The following is a 23672-nucleotide window of genomic DNA, read 5'->3' on the forward strand; positions in this document are numbered from 1 at the left end:
TACACCACCACCACTAGTCTGAACGATTGATATAAGGCCGGATGGATCCATGCTTTCATGTTCTTGACGCCAAATTCTGACCCTACCATCCGAATGTTGCAGCAGAAATCAAGACTCATCAGACCAGGCAACATTTTTTCAATCTTCTATTGTCCAATTTTGGTGAGCCTGTGTGAATTTGTAGTCCCAGTGTCCTGTTCCTAGCTGACAGGAGTGGCACCCAATGTGGTTTTCTGCTGCTGTAGCCCATCTGCCTCAAGGTTGGACATGTGCGTTCTGCTAACTGTGTATTTTCTCTTGTTCTGACCAATTTGTGTTAACAGTCATTTGGACAGGTGTACCTAATAAAGTGGCTAGTGAGTGTTAATTAATAATAATAAATAAATAAATGGTCTAGGGGTCTCATTTTTAATACTTGGCATAGAAACCTTCCTAACATACGCCAGAATAAATTTTAATTCAGTAATTCCCGATTATGTCTTAAATGCTGATAAAGTGATTTAATTAAGCCAATACTAAGTCAATTATGTTTAATAAGAATTTCTGTGTGGAGTTTGCATGCTGTCCCCGTGTTGAATGGGTTTATAGGTGAATTGAATAAGCTAAATTGGTCTATGTGTGTGAATGAGTGGTTATGTATGTTTTTCAGTGATGGGTTGCAGCTTGAAGGGCATCCGCTGCGTGAAACATATGCTGGATAAGTTGGAGGTTCATTCCACTGTGGCAACCCTTGATTAATAAAAGGACTAAGTCAAAAAGAATGAATGAATGTTTAATAAGAGTTTACTTTAAGTTCCACATGTTCTCCGTTTAGAAATGAGACCCAAGGAGGGACCAAACCAGTCATCAGGTCTAGTTGTGCCCCCATGGGATTACAATTGCCCAACAATTAAGCTATTCTGGCACTGGGTCTGCACATGCATGTATTCAAAAGTCTGTGTTTTAGTCTATCTATACTAAAACTGAACTCCAGCGTTATCAAACTAAAATAGGGTCTTAAGCTTTTCAGTACGTTCAAATTTCATGAGTCGAAAATGTCTACAACCTGCTATAATCTTAACAGAAGCTATATTTTTTTTAAATGAAAATGCACTTGTGTAAATGACCCTGTAGACCAGGGGTGTCAAACTCAGTTCCAAAACTGACTCCAAAACTGACTCCAGTTCCAAAACAGTTCCAAAACTGACTCAGTTCCAGCTAACTCTATCAAGCCTCTTCAACTGCTCCAGAATGCAGCAGCACGAGTGGTCTTCAATGAACCTAAACGAGCACATGTCACTTCGCTGCTAGTCCGTTTGCACTGGCTGCCAGTTGCTGCTCGCATCAAATTCAAAGCTCTGATGTTTGCCTACAAAGTGACATCTGGCCTTGCTCCTTCTTATCTGCTCTCACTTCTGCAGATCTATGTGCCCTCCAGAAACTTGCGTTCTGTGAATGAACGTCGCCTCGTGGTTCCATCCCAAAGAGGGAAGAAATCACTTTCGCTCATGCTCACGCTCAATCTGCCCAGTTGGTGGAATGAACTCCCTAACTGCATCAGAACGGCAGAGTCACTCGCTACTTTCAAGAAACGACTAAAAACTCAACTATTTAGTCTCCACTTCACTTCCTAATCTGCAATTGCCTCTCTGAATATCACACTAACTGTACCCCAAAAAAAAAATAATAATAATAATAATACTAATACTTCCCTTCTTAGACTTTACAGACCTGAAACTTGCATATAGCACTTATTCATTGTTGCTCTTAGTTGTGTAAATTGCTTCTTTGTCCTCATTTGTAAGTCGCTTTGGATAAAAGCGTCTGCTAAATGACTAAATGTAAATGCAAAAGGGCCGAAGCCCTGCACAGTTTAGTTCCAACCCTGCTCCAACACACTTACCTGTAGGTTTCAAACAAGCCTGAAGGACTCAATTAGTCTGATCAGGTGTGTTTAATTAGGGTTGGAACTAAACTGTGCTGAGCTGCGGCCCTTTTGGAACTGAGTTTGACACCTGTGCTGTAGACTAATGAAAAATGAAAGGAAAGCTCTAAAACACACATCATGATTTTGCCAAGTACGATGCGATCCTGGTTCTATGTTGATCCAGGATCATAATTTTTGTAAGAGAAAATGTAATCCATACATATTCCCTACCCCTAAACCCAACCATAATAGTAAATTATTCCCCAAAAGAGGAAAAATAGTTGGACCTAACCATAAGCCTAAACCTAACATAAACAATAAACATATGTCTTAATTCTGATTGGCTGATTGAAATGTTGTTCCAGGATCAACGTAGATGTTAATCCAAGAACATGTCTTACTTGGTAAAATCAGGTTGGCGACCCTAAAATGTTGTTTATTAAACATGACTCTCATTGTTTCAGGTGGTATTCAGTGCCACACAGCTGTCCTGGCTGAGCTCTGAACAGGCGTGTGCCGTGACAGAGGAGCAGTGGGCAGAATTAGACAGCGAACAAAGACAAGCACTTGACATGGCTCAGTTTGAAGGAGAATTCATGCTTGGACACAGAGGTAAGCAGCGCTAGTTCTTCTGATCTGAGAAGTCGTCATGAAATGGAGGTTAATTTGACCTTTTCTCCCATATCGGGATCTTCTTTAAATTAAACCGTTTCTGAAATGAGAAAAAAAAATGAGTAGGGTTGCACAATATATTGTAAATCGCAATGTGTGCATCTGCAATAGTCACATCACAGGGTCTGCAATGTTCTGTCTGAATTATAGTTACCCAGGAACTGAAAATCATAGGACCACTGCTGCATTTAACCATAATAGAGTGAAAGTTTATTGTTAGCATGTGATTTTAAGGCCTGTGACTGAGCATTTCAAGAGAGTTTAAAACATTTGGGCCCAGAAAAAATTCATTTTGGAGGTGTAATATAGATTTATTATATTTCATTAGTTATATTTAAAATTAATTAATATTATTTACATATTTTCGTCTTGTTTCTAGTCCAAATATCTACATTTTAAAGCAAAAACTATATTATTTTACTAACCCCATTGGCAGAACTCTTCGGGTTGACTTGTTTCTTCTGAAGGTAAAAAAATAAAACATTATTTCTTGATTTCTGACGTACCTGAATACTGTCAAATAAAGCTATTCAAGCCATCTTGTGAAACATCGTCTTCATATGGCAATATTTGTTGCAGAAAAATAAAATATGCAGTCCTAAAATGTAGGGTGGTGCATGATTTTGTCCTTTAAGAACTGAATGGACCGCTGAAAAATGAGCGTTGCTAACAAAATGGAGGAAGATTTGATTGCCAGTTTGTACTCAGGGAGTTGTAGAGGATTACTCTGCGCCAAAATGTTTTAAGATGGCCAATGAAAATTAAAAAGAGGAACTAATTTCTACAGATGGAATCATATCATATTAGTTTAAATCACTGCCTCCCAGAGGCAGCGCAGAAACAAGACATGCACTGATAGCCCCACCCTAAAGGCATTCCATGTGACCTGAAGTCAGGAAAAAAAATTTAAGGGGGTAGGGTTGCTGCTAGAAGGGATACAGATGCCAGAGGTTAACAAGAATTATTTACATTATTTATCAAATTACCCAATAAATGTATTTTAATAACATCTACGCCCACCCCAACCCTAAACCCAACCCTCACAGTAATGTAAAAACAGTAACTATATCAAGTATTATTCATATTATTTATTAAATTATCTACACAGCAAATTCATCAGAGTTAAATTCTCGGTGTTGAAGCGTTTCAGAGTAAAGTGTTGACGTTAAAGAGTTAGATTTTGATAAATGAATATAATAAGAGTTAAAATTGATTTTATTCAGTGCGAAATCAAGGAGTTATCTTTTCAACACTTGGTGGTGTTATTTCCAACATCCGGGAATTCATGGAGCCCCAGTCTATGAAGAATTTTCCAGACGCCATTTTCCATCTGAGGTTTAGAACAGCAACTGGTGAGTCAAACTACCTAAATGTTGGTATTTTACTGACTTTCTTTAAGGAAATACAGTTGTAAACATATTGTTAAGTTAATAACTTTAGAATGGAGTGACAATTTTAAACTTCTGCGGTTCATTCATGGTCGTTTGTGTAACGTTATCTAGCTTAACTGCATTACTATTGACTTCTTTTCAAGAATGTTTTTATATATGCTCACGCATACATAGTGCATAAAAACATCAAATGTACATGTTCAACACATTTCTGTCACGCTTAATGCCATTTTGTGCGTTGTTACCCATCTATAAAATAAAATCGACACTTCTCCTTTAATTCGAAGCAAACTAGCGAGGGAATCCCCGGAGCAGCCTAGCCTACTCTGCCCGGATGCTAACGGCAACACAGGACGGTTTCCATGAGCTCTGGAGAGTTTCTAAAACATATCTGGTGAGTAAATGAACATGCTTACTTGTAAAAGGCTTCCTGACTGAAACATATGATCGTTTGTTATTCGTGTACGTTAATTTGGTTATTTTAAACACCGCGGCCCTTTTAAACTGGTTCATTCGTGGCCGTCCATATAACCTTACCGTTAGTCCATAGACTCGTGTGATAACGTAACAGTTACGCTTGAATTATATTAACGTTAAGTGTTGACAACCATTAAAGTCGGAATGTTAACATTAATGTCTTTAAATGACCGCGTTTGCACTTTATCAGACATTTGACGTTACAGAAGTCTCCCGGAAGTTGCGGGACTAACGTTAACGTTATCCCGCAAATGCACAGAGACTCTCAGATGCCCAAGTAGATGCCCGCAAATGAATGATAATCTCCTGGAAATCGCGCGTCTCCCGCCCGGTCATTAAACACTTTGCACACCCCTCTCCACCGCATCCCTCCCAGCTCTTCAGGTACGTCGCGCGCAAGTCACCCCCACCGCTCTTTAGGTGCGTCGCGCGCAACTCATCTCTCCCGCTACCTCCCGCAAATCAACTCTGTATCCCCCGAAAATGACTTTTCCTAACTCGGGATGTCTGACGTTAGTAAGTTAGGCTATCTCTGTAGTCAGGAACATCTTAGTCAAGCTTTTTCTCCCACATGATATTGTGCTTAAAACTATAGGCTAAACTTAGCATGTACTGTACACAACATTTCCGTTTTATTAAAGACAATTTAGTGCGTTGTAAACAGCCACCTGTCTGTAAAATTAATCAACTGATTCATATTTGAGCAGCCTAATGATGATACAGGTTTCATTTGTAGATTTATTTTCAATAATCAACATCTGAATCAAAAGATATCTGAAAAAGTGTGAGGCATACTTTGTGATGTTTATCTCTCTTTTTTATCTGAAGGTTATGCGTATGTGTTAGATACTAATGTGTTGTTGTTTTTTAACAGCCACAGTTCTCTATACAATAACACAAGACCCTGTGACGATTGGCTGATTAGAGACGGATGGTGTATTTCCAGAGTTGGTGAAATGACCAAGCACACCTTCTTGGTCATATGTGGTGATACTAATGAAGGTATGTTTGATAAAGTTCTGTATTTGTTTCACAATAAGCTGAGAGGGTATTAGAGCATTAGAGAATAACAAATGACATGAAGGTGATAAGTTTTGTATTGTGGGTGAACTGTTACTTAAATAATGTTTTGCTCTGCTTTGCACTTTTCCTCTTCTGCTTATCCTAATATTTTAGATTATATTTGGACCTGAAACATCTGCTAGACTCCAGGAAACGTGGCGTCAATACTGGACCTGAAAGGGCCTAACAAGTTGAATCTGGTAAAGAAACACGCACGCACACACACACACACACACACACACACACACACACACACACACACACACACACACACACACACATGCACGCACACGCTTACAGAAAACTGTAAGTTTATGAATATTTTTTACACTGTGGCCAATATTTTGGGGAAGTCAGCATCACTAAATGATATAAAAGATTTTAAGCTCCTCTAAATTTTGCTCCAAGTGTTTTGTTAAATTCAGGATTCTGGACAGACAGCTGCCTGTTTTTCCAGTTCTAGCCATAGTGGTTAACCTAATTGTTTTTGGAGATCCAACAGTGATATATGTGTTTTTTTCTACTTTTCCATATCCTGTCACCTCAACCAGCAGGGAGAGTTAAGTTGTGGATCAACATGAAGATTTTCAAAATGTGAGTTTTGATTTCTTGAATGTTTCATTTACTTTAAATGTTCTTTTAAATATATCATAGAATTTGATTGCAATTTGTTTTCAAACATTTTTCTTAGTCATGCTGGAGTCTTGAAGAGTTCTTAGATGAGCATCACCCTATATCCGTGCATCAGGAACCACCAGACGAGCGATCGTCATGGATAGAAAGGTCATCCTGTGGCTGGGAAGCACTTCATTCACAGGACATGTTTGATGAGATTTCCTAGCTCCAGTTTGTTTTCACACAAGTTTACAGCATTTGTACCTTCATTTAAACTGCTGTGTTTGATATGGAGGACCAAGGAAACACCAGAAGTGAAAGATTTGCACGCCAAGTTGTTTAAAATGTAATTTCAGAAGAAAACTATGCGTTCAGAAGAAAACTATGAGTGACGCTATATTGAACTTTCAAATTGCACTGATGAAACATCAAGTTTGGACCAAAGGACCGAAACAGCCTTTTTGAGCACTGGTCATACATATTTTGTTGATACTGTCTGTACTAATAAAACATTTAAAGCATATTTGACATTGTTGCATTTTAAAAACTGAATGAATTGTTGAAGTGGTGAATGTTTTCAAATAAAATGTTTTTTCTTTTGTAATTTACAGTCTATTTGACCTTTTTACCATATTTACACTCAAGAGAGTTGAATAAAATAACAATATATTACACCAGGGGGTGTTAAATATAGGTACATATTTTAACTCTGCCCAGAGTTAAAATTAACCCTTACTTCGGTGTCAATGTGCCAACCCTTTTGAAAGTGTTGATTTAACTCTGTTTTGAGTGGACCCCATGAGACACTTTCAAAGGGTTGAAATTAACACCCATAGAGTTGTTTTGGGTCCCCATATTTTGCTGTGTATTAAGTTGTATTTTAATAACAGCTCCCTAAACCCAACCTTCACAGTAATGTAAATACAGTCACTATACCAAGTTCTATTCATATTATTTATTAAAATATCCATTAAAGTGTATTTATTTAACATCTACCCCAATCCAAACCCTAAACCCAAGCATCACAGTAATGTAAAAACAGTAAATATACCAAGTATCATTCATATTATTTATTAAATTACACATTAAATTGTATTTTAATTACAGCTCCCTAAAAACAACCTTCACAGTAATGTATAACAGTAATTACACCAAGTATTATTCATATTATTTGTTAAATTATCCATTTAATTGTATTTATTTAATATCTACCCCAACCCCTAAACCCTAGCATAACAGTAAAGTATAACAGTAATCACACCAAGTATTATTCATATTATTTATTAAATGATCCATTAAATAGTGTTTTATTAACAACTACCCCAACCCTAAACCCAACACTCACAGCAATGCAAAAATATGAATTAATGTTGTACAGTGTCACACAAAAATTATGCGATATTGATGTGAGTATCCGCAGCTGTATCCCTTTTAGACTTTACCAGGGGGAGGGAAGGTTATTTGCTTAAAGATTATGAGGACACATTATTTAATTAAATTTTTGTTTTTTTGTTTTACAAATAATAAAGTGCACAGATACATCATAAGTCAAGCACTACCATATACATATATAAAATATGGGAAATGTATATTTTGATTTATGCCGACTTTAATCTCCTGTCATGTCATTACTGTTGAAGTCATAACCATATATGCTTTGGTAGCCAAAATGTATAAGGGATAGTTCACACCAAAATGTAAATCCTGCCATCATTTACTCACGCTTCACTTGTTCCAGAGAGGTTTGAGTTTCTTTCTTATTCAATCAAAAACAGCCATTGACTTCCGTATTATTTTTGTTTCTACTACAGATGTCAATGGCTGCTTGAAACTATTTTCAGCATATCATGTAGTGTGTTTAACAGAAAAAGAAAATCCTAAACATTTAGAACCTCGGGAGTGCGTAAATTTTTTTGCGTGAACTATCCCTTTAATTGTTGGTTTTTAATAAATCTATAATTGTACTAATAAAAGTCTATCCGTCTCTGCAGGCAGGAGCCAGGCGGCATCGTTACGGTTTACAGGCTGCTTCACAAAATGTTTATTATTTCTTGTCTGTACATTGTTGATTCTCTTTTAACAATTAAAACTAAGGATATTTATTTGTTCCTGTTTCTTGAATTCTTACATTTGTAATTAAATGCCAACTTAGAAACAACAACAACATCATAATTACAAATAAACACTGAAATCGGCATGACTAATATCTTAAAGATCTTATTTTGAATACTTTATTTGTGTATCTAATATACTGATTTTGACCTCATTCAACAACCAATGCGGAGAAGTCTGTGACCTGCATTTGTTTTTGTTTTTTTTCAATAATCTGTTATAATGAATTTTATTTCACTATACAGAAATTGTTTCATTGTGATTTTAAAGGGGTGATCCACTACGATATCATATTTTAAACTTTAGTTGATGTGTGTAATGTACACTGTAAAAAAAAAAATTAAATGAAAAAAAAAAATGAAAATTGAAATTAATGAAAAGATCTGAAGCACCAAAAGCAGCCTATTAAAGTTAATTTCAATACTAATTACGCTGTGTGTAAAAATTCTAAATCCAACAAAAAGTTTTCTGGGGTAGCTTACATAATAGCCCCTTTCACACATACAGAGCTTTCCGAAAAATTGCCGGCAATTTTCCGCAAAGGTTGTATGTGTGAACAGGTCCTTTTTGAAAATACCGGTAAATTCGTTCTGGCTATTTTCCGGAAAGAGAAGTTGTAACATTACCGGCAATTTGCCGGAATGCTGCGCTGTGTGAATGCAGAAGGAAGATTACCGTAATAAGCGCGTGCACGTCTAGAACGTGCTGACGTGAGACGTCTGCTTTAGCCAATCACAACAGTCAGACGCATTTACGTCCGCGCGGTTTATGAGAATAAAAGCCTTTGAATATTTTTCCAGACACATTTAGCTGCTAGAAGTTAGTCAGATCACGTTTATATGTTCTTCTTAATGCCAACTGTGTAAATAATCATCAATGAGATGCTTATGATAAGCCGTTGTTTGTTTACCTTCAAGCTTTGTGTGTGCCTGTAAAACAGCCTGTAAGCGCCTGCACACGCACATATTATGAACATCTCGACATGCGAAAGTGATCCTGCGAAAGTTGTTCACAATATTGATCATCCACAGAGTTTGTAATTTAGTCAAATGTTTACAAATACAAGCGCAGCCGTTTAAAGCTCATTTGTGGTGAATGATGTCAGAATTTACCGGTATTTTGGAATGGATGTGTGAATGCTCTTTTCCGGAAACGTCCTCGCCTGTGTGAACAGCACTTTTTTGAAAATACCGGTAAAGTCGTTCCGGAAATTTTCCAGATATTTACCGGTATCACTGTGTGAAAGGGGCTAATGTGTCGGTGCTCTGTGTAAAGGATTCATCTGAATAAACATCAAAATCAGTCCAAGGCACTCAAAAATGTGGGAAAAATGATAAAAAGCCTTTTTGACATGGCTGTTCCTTAAAACTGCGGCTACACCAGGTTACCCTGATGAAGTCAAGTGTTATCAAAATGTGTGGGCACAGTTTTAAGAAATAGCCATGTCAGTAAAGAATATTTCATATTTTTTCCACATTTTTCCAGTGCCTCAAGCCTGATTTATACTTCTGCGTCAAACGCCGGCGTATGCTACGGCGCTGACGCATAGCCCTTTGCTGTGGCCATCGCCGTCACTGACGTGCACCTCTCAAAAATTGTAACTACACGTCGCAACGACGCGTAGTGTAAGCTCTGTGATTGGTCGGCTTGGTAGCGCTGAATGGCGCGAGCGATTGTTTACAAGTGTGGAGTCCCGTGAAGGAGCACCGGGGTCCGTCCTTCGTACGTGGATTACTCAGTTAGCTGGATTTGGACATTGACGATTTGACACGATCCAGGATCGTTTCGTTCTTCAAAGCTGATCCGAGAGTTGTTGTCATGGCAACAGTTCTGCTAGGTCAAACCTGATCGGAAGCAGGTTCAATTCATATAAACAGGATTAGATCGGCTCGGTTCAAGCAAAGATAATACAGAAAGTTTGTTCCGAATTCTGATATTTTCCTACAGTAGTAGTTATATACACTTGGGAAAATGGTACATATTTTTTAACTATATATATATATATATATATATATATATATATATATATATATATATATATATATATATATATATATATATATATATTTATTTATTTATTTATAAAATAAATTAAGTTATACATATTAATAAAACTTATGCAATCTGCACCCTCGAAATGAAGGTACAAAGACTGCCATCTGGTGCAAAGAGAAAACTTATTGATATGAACTTTTTAGATCGCTTTAGTACAAATTGTGTATGATAGAAATGCACAATATGTGACTTTTTTAAAAGCAATAATACATTTATGCAGTCATAAACATATTTTGATAGTTAATATGCCAGTGATTTGATGCTTCACAAAAGTTGCAGACATCTTTACCAACATGAAAATGCTTTTGTAAACAACCAGTTATTCTTTACACCGATTAAAAAATGGCTACTATAAAGAAAATCTTTTCTAAATGTAGAACTAAATACATTGATTTGCATTGAAATACATGATGAATACTCTTGTCTTGACAAATGAAAGAGTAAAGCCTGCAGCTCACAACAAATGTGTAAAGTTCTTGCGTGTCATATTTAACAAACCGTTTACTGCTAATTTGATGTAATTTTGCTCACATGGATAATTAAATATTGATCAGATGATGTCATTACGTTGCTGTGCCGTCAGCCAATCGTTGCATTGCTGATCATGATTTCGAGGATCGATAGATCTGTCCTTCATAACACACGCAGCGATCTCAGATCAGTTCATCCAGACATTTTAATCTGATTCGCGAACTTGTTTGAAGAACCAAATTAGCGAGAGGTAAGTTATCAAGATTAAAAGATCCAGGATCTGCCAAATAATCTTAGATCATTTAGGCAAGGTACGAAGAACGGACCCCCGGATGGAAAGTTTTGTTTTGTGTTTACCTCATAGTTAAAGTTGTTGCACGTCCGCCGGTTCCTGCCTCAAAACGAGTTTGAGCCACTTGTACATCCCGGAAGTGTTCAGGAAAAGCAAAAAAGCAGATAAGAAACTCGACACAGAGGAACATTTACACCTCACTGCCAACTAGCGTTTCGGAAGTGTTAATGCAGACTGACGGAGACAGCGCGCAGAAGTATAAATGCACAGCCACGCGCGTTGCATGCGGCGTGGGTTAAGCCTGATTTATACTTCTGCGTCAGGTGACCAGCGTAACCCACGGCGCATGCCACGCGCGTGGCTGTGCATTTATACTTCTTCGCGCTGTCTCCGTCAGTCTGCATTAACACTTCCGAAACGCCGGTCACCTGACGCAGAAGTATAAATCAGGCTTTAGACTGACTTTTGCTGTTCATACTAATTAGGCTGTTGTTGTTAGATGAATTTTCAAGAGAGGCTAGAAGAAAATCGTGAAGCTCTCTTTTTGTTTTTGTTTATAATAAATCTTTAAGAAATATTTTTGGTACATCAAAAATGGAGGATACAACAAGCTAATCCAGCTAAAAATGGTGCTTAAAATGACACTTATTGGAGTATTTAAACATCATAATTAAATAGAAAATGAGGTGAATAACTACAAAAAAGTTATTCACCCCCCCCACCCCCCCAAAAAAAAAATGTTTTTCAGACATTTTTAAAAAGCATTTTGTTGCGTCCAACTATTAACTTGTGCAAACTAATATTATTGCAATAATTTCAGAAAGAACTGTAGCTATCAGCTTAAGGGGCAAATGCTGTTCAAAGTTGCCAAATAATGCCTTCATAATGAAATACTGAAATGTCCATCTACATAATGAGTTGTCAGTCCACTGAATTGCCTTTCAGACACGGCTACTGACAAATAAAACATGGCTTGACCTTTGGTCATCAAACCGGCGATGCTTGAACATTACCATAATGACAAGCTTGTAGAGAAGTATGAAATCTACACTTTGAAAAGTGATCCCGCTCGACGTGACTATAATGAGTTTGGGCTACAGGAGCTTCATTAACTGGATCATTAAATCAGCTGTGGGTTGATGCTGCTAATCTAATTGATGGCCGCGCGGGACAGAGGACGCGCTTACCCGCCTAATTTACATTTCGATAGAAGAGCTGGTTTCCTTCATGGTACTCCAGGAATGGTAAGACTGACTGCTGTTGTGCTAAATAGGAAGTTTGTGATCAAATACGAAGTAGCCTGCTTTTAAGTACCAGCGCTGAGATTCCACTTAGTTTATTTTGCGTGCTAACAGTAGCAGCCAGCTGAGAGGTGTCAAATAAACAGCGCATGCGCATATATTTATTTATTTTTTTTTTTGTTCTTATGCAAAAACCTCTCTAAATGACGATAAAGTTGTGTGTTTAAGTAAAACATACTTTTATTCTGTTAACTGATTACATGTGTTCATACTTAAGAGAACAACAACAACAACAACAACAACAAAAACCTTTTCAGACATGTTTATATACATTTTCGAAATGAACACTAGTGTTTTAACTTCTGTATAAATTCATATTTGGTGGAATAACACTGCTTCTCAATCACAACACAATAGTCACCAGTTATAATGAAAAATAAAAGCTTTTGAAAAGCAGAACTTCATGCCAATACAAAATATTTCTCCAAACTTTACTCAAACTAGATATACACGGATAAAATGAGAATTTTTAATTGGTCTTATTTTTCTATAGACCTAGGATATATTTACAACAGTTCTGTCTGGTTCTTGACTCTGGCTTATAGCCGTACACACTTGTACAACCTCTTAACCCTTCACCCTTGTGTATTACTCTGCCCACATACAGCCACATAAGGCTTTTTCAGGCGAGAATGTAGTTTAGATTACAACTATGCAGTTCACTTATAGCAGGGGTCACCAATCTCGGTCCAGGAGGGCCGGTGTCCCTGCAGGGGCTGTTTCTCAATTCCAAGAACGCAGAGAACGGACTTGTGTTCTTGTGGAGACCGGTCTTGCCAGGTGTCCTCGGAAGAACGAACTCAGGAGACCGCGAGGGCAGAGAACGCGTTCTTCCTGATGGTCACATGACTTCACGTGTTTTAAATGGTAAATTATTTAAACATTACAGCCTTCATGCAACAATTTATTGTTTTTCCCCTTTTCAAAATATATACTTTAAATAAAAACATTATAAATATATGTTGCACAATATAAATAAAACGGATTTAAATACGAATTTCAGCAAACAAACACCCTTAATGTGTTTATTCCTTTATTAAGATGTACATGGTAATGTTTACTTTCACCGTTTCATTTAGGGAAACTCCTGAGGTAAATAGTTCATATCTATGAACTTTAATAATAAATCTAGATAAAATGCTGCGCTTCCCACCTCCAGAGCGAGTTCGGTGCTCAAGTCTGCATCAGTGCGTCCTCGATAGCAAGATCACATCCGGGAAGTTTCACGCGTACTCCGTACTTGCGGTCTTAAGTATTGGAACTGAACTTAGGCAACTGATGATGACGTTTCACGAGAACACGAGGACGCAAGACCGCTGAAGAACGCATATTGAGAAACAGCCAGGGTTTAGCCACAACTTGCCTCAACACACCTGCCAGGGCTGCGTTTCCCGATAACGATTGATCTTAGCACTTAAGAGCGTTTTCTACGAGTCATTTTGCGAACGTTCGTTATTGTTTCACGTGCGTTTCCCAAAAATGCACTTAACACAATTGCACGTAGCCCAGCTTTAAGTGCAACTTAGGAGTCGCTATCCGTTTGTTAAGTGCTGAAATGTCACGCTATAGAATGGCTCGTTATTGTTGCACATGTTATAGCAATCCATATAATTCTTCTTCTACTTGTGTGAATGTATATTCAACTCGAATAACATAAAAAAAAATATTTTTGAGCCAGTTTAAAAACATAAATTAACTGGAAATGTCGTACTGTAAAAACACTGTCTTGCTCCAATCTCGCATAAAACTAATTCTAACAGTCCTTGCCGGAAATGACATCAGCATCATTTTCGATATTTATATGAAACCTTAATTAAGTAGAATTATTTATCAATTTCTTTATCAAAAATTGATTATCTCACATCAAAATAAATAAATAAGTAAATAAATAAATAAATAAATAAGCTCTTACATTTATTTTTCAAAAGTTTAGCCTAATTATTAATTATTATTATTTGTATATTGAATTGTGTAATGTGTAGAAAATATAAATGAATAGAGATATACGTACAAATAAAATGAATAATGACTTTGAAGAGAAGTAAATTGTAGGTGCAATTTGCCGGTTGTCCAGCAGGTGCCCTCATAACTCTGTCTCCTTACGATGCACTTAAGGCTTTACGATTACTCCAGAGCACTCGTAGATCCACGAAGATTTTCAAGTGCTACTTAAGTTACGATGCTTTTGGGAAACAGACCGTAATATTAAGATCAGTCGTACGATCATTTCTACGAACTTCTTAGGCTTACGATGCTTTTGGGAAACGCAGCCCAGGTTGTTTTAAGCATACCTAGTAAGACCTTGATTAGCTTGTTCATGTGTGTATAGGGTTGGAGCTAAAATCTGCAGGACACCGGCCCTCCAGGAACAAGTCTGGTGACCACTGACTTATAATAGTTTCTATTTTGACCCTTTCAGGCTCAAATTAATTTTTAGAAACAGGAAAAATCTGATATTTGGGAAAAATTGTCATATGGTGTAATACTGACTTTTTTCACATGCAAGGCGTTCTGGGATGTTGCAGATTTGCAACATTGGCTCAGTGTGGTAATTAGACACTGACGACTGAATATGATATAAAAATTATTTTTTATGAACAACTTTTCAAACAATGTAACAAATTGCTCTTCTTTGGCAGAACTACAACAAAAACAATATGGGATCCAAATCCAATATCTCAAATCCTCATTGAGTTGGTCATGTTTCCAAGTCACTTTGTCATGTGGTACTCCAAGAAACATTTTTGTGTGTGTGTGTGTGTGTGTGTGTGTGTGTGTGTGTGTGTGTGTGTGTGTGTGTGTGTGTGTGTGTGTGTGTGTGTGTGTGTGTGTGTGAGCAAGTGGGGAAACTGTTTGTTGCAAATGGACAACCAAGTCCTGCAGCACTAAAAAAACTCATAAAATATGTATCTGGAGTAATAAGGTAGTAAATTTTTAACTGTTGCAAATCTGCAACTCCTGCCTTGAAAGGGTTAAAATATTTCAATTTCATGTTGGCGCCAGTAGCCTAGTGGTACTGCGTGCTGACATATAGCACCAGTGTGCTCGTGGCGACCCGCGCTTGATTCCCGTCTCGAGGTCCTTTGCCCGATCCTTTCCCTCTCTCTGCTCCCAGTGCTTTCCTGTCTGAATTCTCTACTGTCCTATCAAAATAAAGGTGAAAAACCCCTAAAAAATAATTATATATAAAAAAAAACAATTAAATTTTGGAGGATCGGGTTCAGTGCATCGACCGCCATCAGCCTGGGCAGACCAAAGAAAGTGACGGTTGACGTTCTGTCAGAAGATGGCGACAGAGACCACATAATAAGTCCTTAGAGGAGAAAGTCAGCATAAATTACAGCTGAATAAATCATTATAAATCAGGTAAGTGACATTCTAGGTTGATCTATCTCTCTCTATTTTGCATTTTGTAGTGCTGCATTTACACCACAGTAAGGCAAGGCAAGGCAAGTTTATTTATATAGCACATTTCATACACAATGGCAATTCAAAGTGCTTTACATAAACAAGAATAAAAGAAACAAGTAAAATAAAAATAAAAACAAATAATAAAAATGCGTAAAAACAAAACAAAACATAAAAACAGGTAAAATGTGATATAAAAGAATGAAGAAGAGAAAAACATGATAGTGCAGTAATCTAATAGTGTTTGCTTTGCTCCGTTTTTTTTTTCAGGGTTAATTATTGTGAAATCCTGATTGCAACAGAGAAATACTGGGTAATCTCTGTAGACTGATGACATTTCATGACTGTTTTGTCATCACTTTAGACATTAAGCTAAAGAATTACTTTAATACTAGCTCTAAAGTGACATTGGTGAAGTAGTGACGTTGGTGGAGTAGTGACGGTTTCTGCTGTTCTGACATCAGCTGCAGATGTGAATGAATGGTGGAAGAAAGTAGTTCCCCTTACAAAAGGGTTTTTGAGACTTTCCATGTTTGATTTCCCTTTGAATACACGCGATTATTCCGTCAAATTGTTATAGCAGCGCAATATGGCTGTACATCAGCACTGGGGGTGAGGGGCACTCTGCCTGCATCCTTGAGCCAATGCACACCTTCCACCAGTGCCAATATACAGCCATATAAACATGCTACTCGTGTGATATTGCTCATTTATATATATTCTTTTATTAAATTTAGCATGTTCCTACCATCACACTTTTTACTGATTTATAAGGCAACAGATTAAATTTACAATTAGAAAGCAAAAAATCATAATGTATTTGATTAAAAAAAGTGAATTGAACATGATGCACATTAATGTCAATATTTTGATTTGAGTAAGATGCATTTCCCAGTGATGGGTTGCAGCTGGAAGGGCATGCGATGTGTAATAAATCAGCGGTTCATTCTGCTGTGGCGACCCCAGATTAATAAAGGGACTAAGATGAAAGAAAATGATTGAATAAGTAACTAGATGCATAAGCACAGCTTTAAATTACGTCATAGTTTATGCTGCAAAAAAATTTCTACAAAAATTTCAAGTTGATATCAAGTTAGAATGCTGTTTTTGTGAAAGCTTTAATAAAACTATTTCACATTTATTTTGGTATTGTCAATAAACTGGACTCTTTTGGATTAATCTTGAAGTTTTTATTGCTCGTAATATTTTTAATCATTTTGCTTATCTTCTAAAAGGGTTGTCGCAATGCCATTAATTAATCTTAAGATACTATACTTGCTTAAGTGTCACAATACCAAGTAGTATTGCGATATTGTATTTCATAACAAAAATTATAAAGAAAATTGTCATAAAAACTATAGTTTATGTTATAATAAGCCTACTTGAATGTAATTCATAATTCCCTCAAGGCCAAAATGTATTATTTGCACGTCACTTAATCTAAAATTTATTAATTATTTTTGTTTAGTTTGTAGATAACTGACCAACAAAATCAACGCAATCTCACGGCAATTCGTAACCTTTTGATTTAGTGGCTAATTCGTTGGAATTTGTATGATCTAATTTGTACAATTTAGTACGATTTGCTCATCACCCAATGATGGTTGGGGTTAGGTGTGGGGTTGGGTGCCACGCCTCCTTTTTAAAATTGTACATTTTTGTAAGACTGAACTCTTACGAATTTGTACAAATTAGCCACTAAACTGTCAAAACGTAAAATACTTGTTTCCTCATGAGATCAGGCTGACAAAAACACATTATAATAAAGATACAAGTTTTACGGAATAAAATTTGTTACAAAAAACATTTTTCCAACAAAATTAGCCTATATGAAGTGGTCAAATATTGTTTATTTAAATGTTTGCTGTTGCTATTTTGAGTTTTTCATAATTTTTTTTGAAAAATCTTATCAGGTAACAATTCACAGTATTTTATTTTTTCACTTTGTGAGTCATTGATTTAGAGAGATTGTTACGGTTATTGTAGCTACTAAATCATATTACAGAAACAGAAATGAACAGATTCAGATATGCGTTTGAACTGCAGTGTTAGAAAACGTGCAATAGGCTATCATAAAAGCCACAAATTCTACACAGTTTTGCAACCTTAAAGGGCTTCACAAACTATTCAAATAAAATGGTCTGTTTTACAAAAATACAAATGTGTGAGCGTTTTAGTGGCTTTTCCACATGCAACATCTGTTGTAGATAAACCATTAATAACGATACTACTGTTTACAAACTACAGTGGCAACGTCAGTATTCTGGAGCCATAGTATCACGATAGTATTTTTTAGATTAAGAAAACTTTATTGATCCCGCAGGAAACTGGTAGTACTGGTAAACCGTGCAACCCTAACTTATAAAGATGTGATCGTGGGTTATTATATTAAGGATCGCTCTTTTAAATATGCTGGTTTTATTATAAACTTTATAAAATTTTATTATTATGTAAATTTCACATACATAAATCAAAGTTTGGCCAAAGCAAACCTCTTTTCATGGTAATAGAAAAAGAGATTCAAATGTGTATATAAAAGTGATTTCTAAGTCTAAAAATAGAAAATTAAAACAGTTGATATATGCTTCTCTTTTTACTTGTTTACATAAAATGTTTGTATATATGCATTTCCTGTAGTAAAAATAACTAAAATTGGGAAAAATGTGTGTAATATACTTGTATGTAATTTGATAATTATGTACCCTCTTCTCTCTGTGCTTTTTAAAATTGTATTTCTTTTTTTTTTTACATTTATTCTGTCTTGTTAAGAAATGTAAAATGATTTTGTTGTATAAGAAAACTGTACATGCTGGTTCTTGTTATTAATTAAAAAAATGCATAGGCATAGCACACAAACTATAGGGAGTGTGGGGCACAAAGTAATGCAGGGTAAATGTAACAAAGAGTTTTAAAGTATTTGCTCAGGGTTAACCATGGCATGCTTGCAAGGTTTTCACCACTGTGTCAGCAGACATCTTCCTGCCAATTATTGAAAAAGCTTTTCTATTTTATTTTAAATTTATTTTAAAAATAAGTTTATTTAAATTTATTTTAATTTTATTTATTTTTAAAAATCTGTGAAAGTATGAACGTAAAATCTTATATCGTCGTGATCATTGTCTTCTAGGCTAAAAGATGAAACCATTTTGAAAGATGTAAAAAAAACACAGTGACTGCTAGCCAGTTTTGAGGAAAACATGACAAAGTGAAGTTAGTTGTGTGTGTGTGTGTGTGTGTATATATATATATATATATATATATATATATATATATGTATATACATGTATATATATATATGTATATACATGTATATGTATATATATATATATATATATATATATATATATATATATATATATATATATATATATATATATATATATATATATATTTGTATGTATGTATGTATGTATGTATGTATGTATGTTAATTGAAAATATTATGGATATATGGATAATAATCCAAATAAATCCAAATGTGTTTATCGAATAAATAAATAATAAATAAATAAATAAATAAACATACTGCGCTGTGTAGAATAAAAACATTAGACAATTACTGAGGAAATATAACTACTATTTAACGTAAAATGAATTAAAATTAATTGTGTGAAATCTGCCTTTTAAGTGTTACAACCTGCAGGTGGGGTGTAAATGGTAACATTTTTACTCCTGGCACTTTTGCCAATACTGCACAGAAACCATAGTTCCAGTGAATAATTCCAGTGCTTATTTGTAGGAGAGGATGGTGTGTTGTTGGTAAAAAATATGGTTTGTCTAACCACAATACTTTGATCATTATTTGGCCAAAACCAAAAAGTGTTCCTTTGTGCCCCGCTCTCCCCTATATCTAGGTGCATCATTTTCATGTTCATTTCAAAGTTAGCTTTGAATAAACTGAATAAAGCTTTATTAAATCTAATAGCCTACTGGCATATTAAATATTGACATCAAATATCCAGCAAAACGCGTGTGTTTTATATGAGCCACACAGGCGTATCCAGTAGATGGCGCAAGGAAATCAAAAAATACCGCGTGACGCGCTCAAGTGGACGCATCCTGACGTCGCTTCTCATTGCGTACATATGTGACGTATTTCCTGAGAAGCAGTCCGTAGACTACCTCTCCACTACAGTCCATTGGATAGAGGTGTATTTTTTTTATATCTTGTTTGTTTACTTGATTTCGCCGTTTGCAGCTTTCCGGCATGCGTCCTTAAGTATGTTGGCGTGCCGGTCCAAAGGTGGCTCAGACGAACCGGGTCTTAGTGATGCCGTAGCGTCGCGTTACGTGCGACAGAGCAAGCAAACCTATCGCAAAGTTTCGCTATTGTACAGCAGATGAGTGCGCGTGGACTTTAGGACAGTCCAGTACGTCAGGACACCTCAGCCTGTCCTTCTGACTACACTACTTTGCTGGTATCCTGAGTTAAGCTTTGTTTTGGGGACAGTGTTCGTCGTCAGTCAAACACGGAGGACTTTTCGTCGTGTCCGCTGAAAGGTTTAGTGGATTTACCGTGTGTCCAAGGAAACGGAAGATTACAAGCTGATGCTGTTGAGGTAAGAATTTCATTCAGTAGCCATTGACTACTTTAAAGCTGTTGTTTAGCCTAGTTTTGCTATAGTAACTTATTGGACTTGTTTTTCCAAACAGTGTTTGGAGTAAACAAAGCTAACGTTAATACATTACAATGTAAAGACACTTTTTTAAAAAGGAAAAGGTAGTTAAACGTGTTACTTACTTGGTTAACTTTTAATGAAGATAATGCGAACGTATGTGTTGTTTTTTGCTTTTCGAATGAGTCTTCATTTTAAGATTTTACTTTTTACCCACCACTGTTAACAAACCTGCGCGAACCACGTAAGTTAGGGAATGTTTTATGACTAACGTTAGCGTTAGCCTTTTGATGTATATAATACTACCTATCTTCGTCTTATCAGACGTAAGTTAGGCCTACTTTTAAAAGAAGATACAATTATGTACAGCTGTTATAACTTCAAACGTGGATAAACCAAACACACGTCTTCTCTAAAAACATTTGGACATTCAGGACGTCTTTTCGTTGTGATGGTTGGTTTCATATTTTGCTAGACAACACAAGCACGTTCCTTGTAAAAGGTGTATCATGTATGTTATTTCAGCTTTTAAATGAAGACGAATGATATTTGGGAACTTACACTGCAAACAATTACATTCAACTGGGCAATTTCAATTCAATTCTTTTTTTTTTTTTTTTTTGAGAATCAAATGACATGATTTAAAAAATAAGTATTTAATATATATTATTTTAGAACGTTTTAATACAATAATCACCAATATGAATGATAGCAATATTGATAATCACAAAAATGTCTTGGAAATGTTACTTGTGAGAGAAGCGTAATTTGTTTGCAAGGTTTAAGAAGGTCTTAAACAAGTGTTAAGTCTTAATTTGTTTTCCTCAATTTAGTCAAGGCAAGTTTATTTGTATAGCACATTTCATACACGATGGTAATTCAGAAGACTTTACATAAACCAGAATAAAAGACACAATAAAATAAAATAGTTAAAATAATGAAAAATTATTCCATTTAAATAATGTACATAAAAAATAAGGTAATTTCAATCCTTAAGAAGTTGGAAATCACAATACCAAGTGTAAATTTCTAACCTCATGGTATTAAATCGACTGCCAACATAAGCACGTTTGTAAAACGTGTATCATAAAATATTTTAAATGAGGACAATAGATATTTGTAAACTTGCACAACAAGCTATTATTTTCAATGAACATACAACTTTGTTGCTTATTGACGTCAATTCTTGTGTTTTTGAAAATCAAATGACATGGTTTTAAAATACGTATTTATTATATTTTAAAACGTTTTAATCCTAAAATCACAAATGATATCAATAAATATAATCACAAAAATGCCTCAAAGTTACTAATGAGAGAGGCATAATTAGTTTACATGGTTTAAGTAGGTGTTTAAAAAGTGATAGTTCTTAGTGTTAATTCCAAGTCTTCATTTTGCTCTTCCTCAATGTGAATCCCAACAGGAATTCTTCAATCTACAACATCATGGTGATAAATGTTGCATTGACTATCAGAAAATGATTTTTCAGTACAATTTTGCAACCAATTTAAAATCAAGATACAACTACTTGAGATTCAAAATTTAAAAAATGAAGTCTTGTTTGGTGAGGAATTAAATTTAAGTGAGTTTATTTTTTTACACGAGCAAAAATATATGTCAGTGGCGTAAAAACATTACTTTTCAATGAGTTTGATTCCCCACGTTTCCAGTTGGCAGGTATTTGTTCTTGTTTTAATTACTGAGGGCAAGATCTCATGTCATTTTCCTTTGCAAGTAATTTTATCTCGATTTTATAACCCTGAGATGTTTGCATTGGGATACATGCATGCATGGTTAGGGTTACTACAAAAGTTGTTGCCATATGCTTGTGTTTGGGAGCAAAGTTATTTGAACCTTTTGTTAAATTAAAATTCGACAAAGATTGGTTCAAGATGTATTTTCAAACCTTTAAATGTTGGTAATATAACTTGTGTTCTCCTTAATGTACATTTAGAGATGCTAGCAATGTGTTTACCCTCATAAAATTGTCTTTATTTGCTCTGAAATGTCCTCATAAAATCTGCGGAAATACTATTAAGATACCCCTTGATTTAAATCTACTTCTACAGTCTTTTTAACTTTTTTTACTATTATTGTGGATAACACTATTTGGAGGTGCTTTATTCTGTCTGTTGTCAAGATATGTTGTCTTTTTGCGTCTAAGTTTGACTTTTTACTCTTTAAATGGATTAGAAGTATGAATTATTTGTAAGTGATATGCCTCTACAAACGGTTATGGATTAGACACTTGTATCTGTTGTCAAAGCTAATGTTTCTGGTGTTTTTCTCACCCCTGAACTAGTTAAATTGATCATGCTTTTATTCTCTTTCCTCATGAGACCAATGTTTCAGCCATTACCAATCCCGGTGTAACGCTTGCCAGGAAACAAAGTTTGTCTCTTCTTTGGAAAAAAAGCCTTTGCTTGTGTTTTGAACTGAAGAATGGATTGCATATGCACAGCTGCCTTGGTTTCCTCTGGTTTTCACATAAAAAAACAGGCTTGTGAGAATCTAAAAGTTGCATCCTGTCTCAAGTTCTTTCCAAGTGGCTCGCTTTTACCGTCAAACACCTCCCTGTCGGGTTTTCGCTCCCTGTTAAGTGTTAACCATGTTGTGATGTCATCACGAGTGGGTGTACTTTGAAATCAGGGCTGGCAGAGCTTTAAATTGCTGTCAGGAAAGTTACGCACTTCTTGTTTGGTTCTTAGCCTACCTTAATCTGGGTTAGACACATGCTCCGAGCTCAAGTGAGTATTGTGCTTTATTTTCTTGTCTTTGACCTGATAATAACATTGTAGGTTAAGTCAGCATAAATCAACTTTTAAACAGATATTTAGTTCAACATTTTAATGGTTTCCTTTTTTTTGGCTTTTACCAATAATGTAAGTTTTAAAGGTTTTTGCGGATGTTGGAACTTGTTTTAATGTTTGTGAAATAATGTGAGAGTTCTTGGAACAAGTATAGTCAGAATTGGTTTATGCTTGTGTAGTGATTTGATATGATTTGGACAAGCTGTCAAACATTTGCTGTAATATTTGTGTGTTCTCGAATATTGTTTACCAATGTGTGGTGATCAAAACTGCTGTAAGCTGTTTACTTGACAGTGAAGCTGAATTAGTCTTACTGAACTTGTAATACAATTACAGGCTTTATGTAGCCTGAATTCTGTCATTTGGATTTTTTTTTTTTGTTTAGTCAAATCTGAAATAGAAAATGGGGTTTAATGAATGATGCCAGTTTAAATGCTGATTGTTTTGTTTTTGTTTTTTTGCATGAATGTTTATGCTTTTTTGCA

At 35.6% G+C, this 23672-nt stretch overlaps 2 protein-coding genes and 1 long non-coding RNA gene across 10 annotated transcripts in view; all 3 read left to right on the forward strand.

Annotated features, from left to right (window-relative positions):
* Positions 1-8225, forward strand: part of LOC100004499 (stereocilin) — a 78590-nt gene extending 70365 nt beyond the window's left edge. For all 3 annotated transcript variants that reach the window (XM_087260592.1, XM_087260593.1, XM_087260594.1), the window contains 2 exons: positions 2371-2518; positions 8115-8225. In XM_087260592.1, coding sequence (XP_087116718.1) covers positions 2371-2518; positions 8115-8203 — 237 coding nt within the window. In that variant the 3' untranslated portion in view covers positions 8204-8225. The remainder of the gene's footprint in view (positions 1-2370; positions 2519-8114) is intronic.
* LOC147843060 (uncharacterized) lies at positions 3802-6727 on the forward strand. Of its 2 annotated transcripts, none has more exons than XR_015495402.1 (6): positions 3802-3930; positions 4257-4363; positions 5321-5448; positions 5623-5708; positions 6060-6102; positions 6200-6727. It is a non-coding gene; the product is annotated as an uncharacterized LOC147843060 (long non-coding RNA). The 2 variants fall into 2 exon arrangements; XR_015495403.1 differs by having other exon boundaries at positions 6063-6102.
* A 3961-nt stretch (positions 8226-12186) lies between the features above and the next one.
* furina (furin (paired basic amino acid cleaving enzyme) a) overlaps positions 12187-23672 on the forward strand; it is a 218928-nt gene continuing 207442 nt past the window's right edge. For 2 of the 5 annotated variants that reach the window (XR_015494861.1, XR_015494862.1), the window contains exon 1: positions 19875-20320. The gene's annotated coding sequence lies outside the window, so the exon portion shown is untranslated. 5 annotated transcript variants of the gene reach the window in all.

Source organism: Danio rerio, chromosome 7 (genome assembly GCF_052040795.2).
Source record: "Danio rerio strain M-AB ecotype USA chromosome 7, GRCz13ab, whole genome shotgun sequence".
Classification (NCBI taxonomy): Eukaryota; Metazoa; Chordata; class Actinopteri; order Cypriniformes; family Danionidae; genus Danio; species Danio rerio.